The 10,085-nt window shown below is 37.1% G+C and overlaps 2 protein-coding genes across 4 annotated transcripts in view; both read left to right on the forward strand.

Moving 5' to 3' along the window:
* Positions 1-474: 474 nt before the first annotated feature.
* Positions 475-5,173, forward strand: zdhhc24 (zinc finger DHHC-type containing 24). The gene is made up of 3 exons (XM_071458030.1): positions 475-1,111; positions 2,149-2,426; positions 3,441-5,173. The coding sequence occupies exons 1-3, from the start codon at positions 807-809 to the stop codon at positions 3,731-3,733; spliced, it is 876 nt and encodes a 291-aa protein (XP_071314131.1). The 5' UTR covers positions 475-806; the 3' UTR covers positions 3,734-5,173.
* A 1,473-nt stretch (positions 5,174-6,646) lies between these two features.
* Positions 6,647-10,085, forward strand: part of LOC139605704 (protein KASH5-like) — a 4,290-nt gene continuing 851 nt past the window's right edge. Inside the window, exons 1-9 of one of the 3 annotated variants that reach the window (XM_071457412.1) lie at positions 6,647-6,786; positions 7,562-7,607; positions 7,746-7,904; positions 8,304-8,415; positions 9,119-9,169; positions 9,284-9,361; positions 9,469-9,525; positions 9,674-9,733; positions 10,068-10,085. The exon at positions 10,068-10,085 is cut by the window's right edge and continues 47 nt beyond it. In XM_071457412.1, coding sequence (XP_071313513.1) covers positions 7,585-7,607; positions 7,746-7,904; positions 8,304-8,415; positions 9,119-9,169; positions 9,284-9,361; positions 9,469-9,525; positions 9,674-9,733; positions 10,068-10,085 — 558 coding nt within the window. In that variant the 5' untranslated portion in view covers positions 6,647-6,786; positions 7,562-7,584. Of the gene's footprint in view, positions 7,323-7,561; positions 7,608-7,745; positions 7,905-8,303; positions 8,416-9,118; positions 9,170-9,283; positions 9,362-9,468; positions 9,526-9,673; positions 9,734-10,067 lie in introns of all 3 variants that reach the window. The other 2 variants (XM_071457414.1, XM_071457413.1) reach the window with 2 other exon arrangements.

Raw genomic sequence — 10,085 nt, forward strand, 5'->3', positions numbered from 1 at the left:
GATTACTCTGCTGAGTAGTTCTTGATTAATCAATTGATTGTTCAGCTTGTAAAAATTCAGACAGTAATAAAAAACAATCACAATTCCACAATTACCCAGAGCCCAAAGTGACAACTTCACAATGCTTTTGTCCAACTGAGGTTCAAGCTTTTATTGTCATCACCTGTAAATGAAATACCATTTCATGAGGTTTAGATTTAGATAACAACACATACCAAGTATTTTATAAACTCTTCATTGGTTTTGTATATAAAAGTATAAATTTTTGAGGTCATTAAAGCTGCCAAATAAATGTAGCGGAGTAAAAGTACAAAATGACTCAAGTAAAGTACAAGTACCCAAAAATGACCTAAAAAATGTACTTGGGTAATTTTCTTAATTATTCTTCATGTTAGGTTTTGACCTTTGTTTTGAGAAGGGCACATTACTGGTAGGTTTCCAGCGGAACCACAGTATCTTGCACAGTAGCATTACGGATATATTTTTCTGTGACGCTTGCAGGCAGAAGCTTGATTCCGTCCGTTAGCAGAGATCGTGGTAAAGAGAGTTTTTACAGATCAACGGCGTCGCGTTTCAACTCTTACACTACACTAGTTTGTGGCCAAAGGGTTTCTGTGTAATATTAATATCGTGGGGTTGGTTTAGCCTCAGGCAGGAAGCTAATGGAGCCGTCATTTAACTAACTAAGCTAACCGACGGTTCATTTTCGGTGCGTCTGTAAAATCAGTCCTTCCCCGGAACAAACCACCGCGTCTCCAGCTGTGCTCCACACATCACGGAGAGGAGGAGGAGGTCAGGCAGGAAACATGACGAGTTTTGCCAGTAAAATGTTTTGCAGGGTCGAGAGACTGTGTCGCCACCTCCCCGTGGCCCTCAACACCTTCCTGGTCTTCTCCATCACCGGGGAGGTGAGCTACCTGGTCCTGGTCGAGGCTCCGCTGCAGGCGGACCAGAAGAAGACTGAGTGGTCCTCCTGGTGGAAGGTCGTCCACCTGCTGGCCCAGTACTTCATGCTGGGAAACATCTGCTGGAACGCCCTGCTCTTCCTTAGAACCAGTCCCAGCATCAAGGGGGTGTTCCTGGGAGGAGAGGGCGTGGGCCAGGGGTGGAGGTAAAGAAGGAGCAGCTGTGTTATAGACCAAAAATGAATGGATTTTATAATGTAGCGGGAGTGAATGCAGTTCAATATATGACCAAAAGTATGTGGACACTCTTATCTGCTCACTTTTGGGCTCGTTTGGTCTGGGGCAGTTTTCCATGGTTCAACAAGCCTTTTTAGTTCCAATCAAGGAATTTTTGCATGACTTTTTTTTTAATATAACATAAGTTCTTTAAATCAGAAGCAAATCCAGCTTAGTTCCATATGGACTTCCCATTTACATCTGACTCAAACAGGGAAACTAGCCTAGAAATAAGAGACCATGAAAGGAAAACCCCCACATGGAAATCTGCATCACCTCACTCTTTCACTTGTGTATATACAGCATAAAAGAAAAATACAGTACACACTTGAGGACATGTTTTTCTGTCTGTCCAATCCTTAAACGACTGCAGGAAAGCAGATAACACTTAGATAACAGGCTCCTCAATCAAGAAAACTCTTTATGCTACTGCTTAGTGATATTTTAGACAATGGTGTTCTTTCAACTTTGTGACAACAGTTTGCGGAAGGCCATTTCCTGAGAGAGCCCCTGGGCATAAAGCCACATCCAAGAAGAAATTATTTCCCCAGTTTGTTGTGGAAGAGTTGGACTGGCCTGCACAAAGCCCTGACTTCAACCCAGACACTGGCAGCGACTGCCAACCTTAACACCAACATCAGTGTCTGACCTCACTAATGCTTTTGTGGCTGAATGGGTGCAAATCTTTGCTCCTGGCTCCAAAATGCTGTAGAAAGATCCTCCCTAAAGGTCAAGTCATGTATGTTAGAAGGAAAGATAACCTCTCTTAACAAGTAAAACTAGTTGGTATTTACTGTAAGAGTTGAAATAATTAAATTGTTACAATCAATTATTAAAACTAATCACAGCAAAGAAACTTGGTTGCTTTTTCACAAATGTAAAAATAGATTTACCACTTTTTCCCATTTTCACTTGTGAATGTGCATCTTTGACAATAAATAATAGTATTTTCTTTTTCTTCACACAGGTACTGTTATACCTGTGAGACCCACACTCCCCCTCGCTGCTCCCACTGCTATGACTGCAAAGTGTGTGTGCTGCGGCGGGATCACCACTGCGTCTTTTTTGGTCAGTGTGTGGGCTTCCGTAACTACCGCTTCTTCCTGAGCTGCCTGTTGTTCATGTGGTCTGGGCTCCTGTACGCCACGCTGATGAACGCAGAGGTCTTCATCGTCATTTTGAAGGAGGGAGTGACTGTGCACAGCGTCCTGCTGCTGCTCATACCCTGGATCATGCTTGTTTCAGGTAGTTCTGGTGTCTCACATCTTGGCTATCCCATTTCACATCTATTCTTTATAGCAGTGGTAGCAAACTCTAAACACTGATAGGTAGAATGTAATCTATAAACTTTTATATATTCACTGGGCTTTTAAAGTAGAGTGAGCTCCTACTCAGAAACCAGGTGAGTTAGAGGAAAGACAGATGATCATAAACCTGTGAAAAAGCCCCACTGTCTGATGTAAAGTTTTTTCTTCTGGTGTCATTTTAAACCCATGTGTGTTTGATATGTCCTCATTCAATGATTAATTTTTATAATAAGTGAATCTGCTGATCTACAACATCTTCAATTGTTTTGTTTTGTCTGACAAGTGCAAAATATTATATTTACCATTATATAAAATAGGAAAAGTAAAAGTGGAACTGGAGGAGGCAAAGTCTCAAAATGTCTCAATTACTACAGTTAATCAATTATCAAAACTGTTGCCAATGAATTATCTGGGGATCATCACATTTTTTTCAGCTCTATTCTATATGAGATGTCTCTGCTCTCCATCCTTTATCTCACTGTGTGAGGAGCAGAGTGTTTCTGATCGATGACCAGCTGGTTTTTCAGGATGTTGACAATCTGTGATTTACCCTTTCAGATGTGTAATAATGACTAATGCAGCAGAAAGATATTAAGTCACAAGGGAGGGAGGGCACAGGAGAAGAGTGTTCTGAAACGATGTATTTTAAACTTGCCATCACATACACAAATGATGGCAAACATGCCCTTGTTCTTTGTCTGCTATTTTAATCTGCCAGAATTCACTTGAGAGAAATAACCTCCCATTAATCCACCACATTGTTCCACAGGGATCAGCAGTTGACACAGGAAATGTTCTCTCCCAGAAACTCTACTTCTGTATTGTTGAGGGGGAATATTGTCTTTATGTCTCTTGTGTAATTGGTTCAGTTGTTGAGGATGCAGTTGACCCCACAGATCCAGCCTGGAGTCTGGAGCGTTATGACTGACTGTGTCCCTTCTCCGTGTCCTAGGCCAGGTCTCAGCACGTGCCTTTGCCTTCGCCTTCATCGCTGATACATGTGTGGTGGGCTTCCTGCTGGTGTCCGCCTTCTTCTTCTTTCATCTCTTCCTGCTGTTTCGGGGACAGACCACAAGGGAGTGGTACTCATCCCGCCGACCTTACAGCCTGGGAGTCCTGGGCAACCTGCGAAACACCCTGGGCCTTTACTGGTACCTCTGCTGGCTCTGCCCACTCATCCCATCACCTCTACCTGGAGATGGGATGAACTTCCAGGTCACAGGATCACTTGAACCCACCCGGTAACAGCCAAAATGTCTGAATATTAATGGGCCGTGTTCTTACTTTAGTGGTGATGGTTAATGTTATTGGGGAGCAGCAGCTGGGAAGATCACCTCAGTTCAAGAGGAGATAGCTTGGGAAGGGAAGAAACTAGATTGGTGTGTGGTTGTTAAAGATGCTACTGGGTGTAACTGTCTACCAGTATCTTCTCCTCATCCTTTACCTGTGCTGAGACAAAGAAATGATGGGTCTCAATGTTGGGTCTGCTTTGGAAGGTACATGGACCTTGACCTAAAGGTAATCAGTACAGTCATTGAGGCTGGCCTCAGAATATCAGCACAGAAATGAGCTGTCGTTCTTTGTGTATGTAAACAACACTGAAACAAGAATGTATTTTATTGATGCTGAAACATTTTAAACCCCCTGGGCGTTGCTCTCATACATTTAAGCTGCCTAAATCTGAAGGTCGAACAAACTTGACTTGCACTGTTGCTGAATAAACCATGGGTGTATAAAACACCATTATTAGCGTCCTATCTGCTTTGTGTGTTCGTTGCTATGGTCATAATGTGCATATACCTTCCACTCCTCAGATGAGTTTATTACACTGAACCTTTTACTATTGTTGCATCACATGGGACAATGAGAGCAGTGACGGGGTTCACACTGTCTTAACATCTACAGAACAACAACAGTGTTCGAGAACTATCAACAGAAATTGCATATTGTGAAATCTAGTGTTGCAGTTTACAGACTAATGTGAGGTCATTTAGTAAATGCAGTATTTAAAATCTGCCCATGGACAGTGTTCATGTTTCAGTCGGTCAGGCACCATTACAAACAAAACTTACAGTCAAACTTCAGAATGCCACTGATGATTGAACTTGATGAGGACAAAGCAAAATGGTTTCCAAAAATGTCTTTGTTGTTTTCTGACGTGTTTGAGTCTGTTTCACTTTGTCACTTTTCTGGTGCGAACACACTACGTCCTGAAAAACCTGCTTCCGTTTAATAAATACTATTGATTAGGGACACAGCTGACATGTCTTTCAGCACTTGATGCCAATTTAACTTTAACAATTTAACCCCCCACCCCCCCCCCCACCCCCCCACCCCTTACCACAGGTGCTCTTACTGACCAAAAATGTTGTATTGTTAGTTGTTTTGCTAAATATATAGGTCTGCTTCATTTCTTTTTTCTACTATCTCATCTGGTCTCATTTAAATTTGTTTTTGCCATTGAGGGTGATTGAATAAATTCTGTGCAGAACTATTGAAAAATGTTTAATTATTTTGTATTTTTCCTCTGAAATTTTATGTGGTGTAAGTTGTGTTGTAATAATTAAATGTGGGTTTAAAAACTTTCCGTCAGTCGAAATGATTGAGTGTAAAAATAGTAAAATCTGTTGCTTCCATTCTCTCTCTGACGGATGATATATAAATAAATAAATATCTGAAATGCGACCATGATTGGACCATGGATGTATTATAAGATATTATAATAATATAATAATATAATGATATTATAAGTTCTTATAATACATACAGATATTATAATAATATAATGATATAATGATATTATAAGTTCTTATAATACATACAGATATTATAATAATATAATGATATTATAAGTTCTTATAATACATACAGATATTATAATAATATAATGATATAATGATATTATAAGTTCTTATAAAACATACAGATATTATAATAATATAATAATATAATGATATTATAAGTTCTTATAATACATACAGATATTATAATAATATAATGATATTATAAGTTCTTATAAAACATACAGATATTATAATAATATAATAATATAATGATATTATAAGTTCTTATAATACATACAGATATTATAATAATATAATAATATAATGATATTATAAGTTCTTATAAAACATACAGATATTATAATAATATAATAATATAATGATATTATAAGTTCTTATAAAACATACAGATATTATAATAATATAATGATATTATAAGTTCTTATAATACATACAGATATTATAATAATATAATGATATAAGTTCTATAATACATACAGATATTATAATAATATAATGATATTATAAGTTCTTATAAAACATACAGATATTATAATAATATAATGATATTATAAGTTCTTATAAAACATACAGATATTATAATAATATAATAATATAATGATATTATAAGTTCTTATAATACATACAGCTATTATAATAATATAATATAATGATATTATAAGTTCTTATAAAACATACAGATATTATAATAATATAATAATATAATGATATTATAAGTTCTTATAAAACATACAGATATTATAATAATATAATGATATAATGATATTATAAGTTCTTATAATACATACAGATATTATAATAATATAATGATATAAGTTCTATAATACATACAGATATTATAATAATATAATGATATTATAAGTTCTTATAAAACATACAGATATTATAATAATATAATGATATTATAAGTTCTTATAAAACATACAGATATTATAATAATATAATGATATAAGTTCTATAATACATACAGATATTATAATAATATAATGATATTATAAGTTCTTATAAAACATACAGATATTATAATAATATAATAATATAATGATATTATAAGTTCTTATAATACATACAGATATTATAATAATATAATAATATAATGATATTATAAGTTCTTATAAAACATACAGATATTATAATAATATAATGATATTATAAGTTCTTATAAAACATACAGATATTATAATAATATAATGATATTATAAGTTCTTATAAAACATACAGATATTATAATAATATAATGATATAAGTTCTATAATACATACAGATATTATAATAATATAATGATATTATAAGTTCTTATAAAACATACAGATATTATAATAATATAATGATATTATAAGTTCTTATAAAACATCCCGCCTTCACCATCAGCTGTTCGCTGCTGAATCACAACCACCGGTTGCCTAGCGACCAGTGACCCGGGCCTCCAGCGACCCTCAGTTTACCTGCGGTGACCTCACGAGTCTGACCTCACCTTACCTGTCTGCTTACCTGGTGAGGTGGTCATTGTCCATGTCGGCGGGATGAAGCCTTGGTTCGGGACCATCCAGCAGTAAAGTCTGTGGACGGTTCCAGATGCGCTGCTAAAGTTAGCTCTCTGAAACACGTTAGCTCTTAACAGCTACGTCAGGGTTTAGCTGAGCTGAGCGAGGACAGGGATGAATGGGCTCTGTTCACGCCGGCTTTATTTCCTCCAGAGCCCAGATAATGTGTCTAAAACACGGGAAACGAGAACTGAACGTTAGGTTACCTGGGCCAGGTTGTGACCTCGCTAGCTCAGTCGGAGAACGTTAGCTAACTTTTAAAATGCGCTGTTAGCATTATTTTAAACAGGATGTGTTTCTGTGCAGTATTGTCACTCATACAATGTTGTCTTGATTTTAGCAAACGACACTGGCTAAAAATAGGTTATTTTTCAATGGGTAAATCCATCCTTGGAGAATCCTGCAGAAACCCTGCATTATTTTTAAATGTCAGCCTTGAAAGATTGGATGGAAGTGTGTGAGATAATTTCGCACATATCATTGCAGGTATTTCCACTTTAGTGTTATAATAATGAACATATGTTATACCAGGTAGATAAGCTGACTGGATCAGTCAAGTTTTAACCTTTTGTGTTGGCTTGAAGAGAATCACACCATCAACACAATTCAGTGGGGACAGACACAAGTTAATGTTTTGGACTGTTTTAAGGTGAAGAGAAATTGAGCGTATGTCCTGGAGGCTGTGTGTCACTGCTAATGTTTGGTCATGTGTTGATCACAAGCAGACAGGGAGGAGAACACCAGCAGGATGGATGCCACAGAGGAAAATATGTGAGTGATGTTCACTGAACCCACACAAAAAACTGTTCAGTGGAGTTCATGGTAGCAATATATGAAGATCTGTTTGTGGTGTGTGTGTGTGTGTGTGTGTGTGTGTGTGTGTGTGTGTGTGTGTGTGTGTGTGTGTAGGACACCTAAGGAGATGCTTGAGAAAATAGCTGAGCTGGATTACAGTCAAAGCCAGCTGAGGGACCTGAACACTGAGATGAGGCACTGGCTGGAGGTTGCAGATGACGATGTGGCAGCACTGCGCTCGGAGAACGTCGCTCTCAGAAAACAAGTGAAAGCGTAACTAGTCACACATCATCATCTCACTCATTAGCAGAACGCTCCCCGGACTGTCTCTCAACGCACCACTGCAGTCATCTTTTAGCGTGTTCGTCAACTATAATTCTATTTGATCTCCCTGCTCTTCAACATAGTCGGTGTCTTTTTTTTCTCATGCATATTGTTGGGTCCTCGTCCTTGGCCTTGCAGACATCAGCAATGTATTTGGTTCTGGATCAGAATTTGATAAACACATCTACTATATCAGTAGCTTCAGAGGTTTTCATCTTAACTTAATTGTAACCACATAATCATTCTTGTTTTGCATTTATTAGTCATCTGTCAGCACTGTTTTTGTTTTAAGTGCTTTTGGAGCAGTGTTGTTACACTTTGGTGGAAAAACTGTCTGTGTGTCTGCAGCCTGGAGAAGATCATCAGTGAAGCACAGCAGGTTGAAGCAGAGCCAAGCTGGTCCCTCCTAACTGATGACCTCGATGTAAACAGATGCAGTGACAGAAAGATTCAGAAACTGGTGGGTAACCAGAATTGTTATTGTATTACAGTGTATTACTGGTGTTTTCAAAAAGGTATTTAGACTTAATAATATAATAATATAATAATAATAAGAGTTGATTATGTGGCATTTATTGTTGTATTTCACTCAGCTACAGCAGTGAGTTTAGCTTTTTTTCAGAAACCACTATATTCTCATCCTTTGCCTTCTTTATTTTGTTAATTTATTAACAATTATTTTTGTTAATTGTCTTTAACGTTAACTCGTCTGATTGGAGAATGTGTACAGACCCCCTCATTGCGTGGTATCTCAACTGTTAACCCATTCAATAACACTGTAGTAAATGTCAAGGATTCTATACAGGTTTGGTGAGAAATAAGAGAATAGCTCCAATTTTGTATTTAAGAATTTTGTTCATTTCAAGTTTGTTGATGCAGTAATGCTAACTGGGGATTTTCACTACATCACCATTATCTTGCAGAGGTTTGGCAAAGTGGAACATTTATGTAATTTTTTTCTTCCAAAACCTGCTATGCTATAAGCAACGAAGGATTGATTGTGAGTCTTAATAACATTCACATTCACCTAACCTACCACCATGATCTAAATCAAACATCACATTAGTATAGATATCTGGTAGATAAGCAGGTAAACTTCAGCCTGTGGAAAGGCATTTTAAATATCTCCAGGTGAACCTTCATGTTGGTGTGTTTGTGTGCAGGAGGAGGAATCCACCATGATGAAGGAACAAAATAAGAAACTAACTGCAGAGGTATAATGTCTGTCGCTTGTCACATGACAGCTTTAATCTGTCATCTTACAGAATTCTACAGTTAGAAGTGGTACAGAAATTTGAACACACTTTACACATTTAAATTATTTTCAGCTCAAGAACCTGCAACAAGTGAGAGAACAGGATAAGATCAGTTTGAGCAAGTTTAAGGTTTCACTTCAAACCCTCGAGGTAACAACATGGATTCAATTTGGAGATGTTTGATCATATTTATCTCTCCATTCATCCTAACATTAGTTATTTCACATTGTCAACCAGCTTGTTGTGTGTTGCTATAGATGGGAATGGAGGAGGCTCAGTTCGGGCTCCTGCATAGGGATGAAGTCATTCATCAGGTAGGAACAGAGACAGTATCAGTGACTGAGCAAAGAGACAAGATTTTCTCATAGATCTTTGTCTTTGGAGTTTTTATATGGCACTATTTGAGTATCACATTTTTACATGTGTTTGTGTGTGTGTGTGTGTGTGTGTGTTGTGTGATAGAAAAGCCTGCAGCTAAAGCACTCAGAGGAAACAGTAGAGGAGTGTTCCATCATCATTAAGGTAAAGATGTTCAATTAGACACGAGGTAAACAACACGTTTTGTTACTTCATTATGAATTAGACACTGTTGTGTTCAAGTTGAACATGTAACCGTGTAACGTCCTGCTCATATAAATTACTCAACTGAGATAAGAAATTAATCTGAGGGTGAATTTGCTCGCTGCATCAGTAAAAGAACAGAAATCCTTTACAGGTCGTGGTTGTGACTTTGTTGACTCATGACAGATATTTCACCAAATTTGCATCATGCAGGCTGCAGTTTGAAACACGAGCTCATTTCCTCTTGTGCTAATTCTGTTGACTGCTGTCAGATGTTTTGTTTTCTTTGCTTCAGGATCTCAGGCTGACAAAT

The sequence above is a fragment of the Trachinotus anak genome, unplaced genomic scaffold, assembly GCF_046630095.1.
Source record: "Trachinotus anak isolate AG129_WGS33_773 ecotype Australia unplaced genomic scaffold, CSIRO_AGI_Tana_v1 ptg000021l, whole genome shotgun sequence".
NCBI lineage: Eukaryota > Metazoa > Chordata > Actinopteri > Carangiformes > Carangidae > Trachinotus > Trachinotus anak.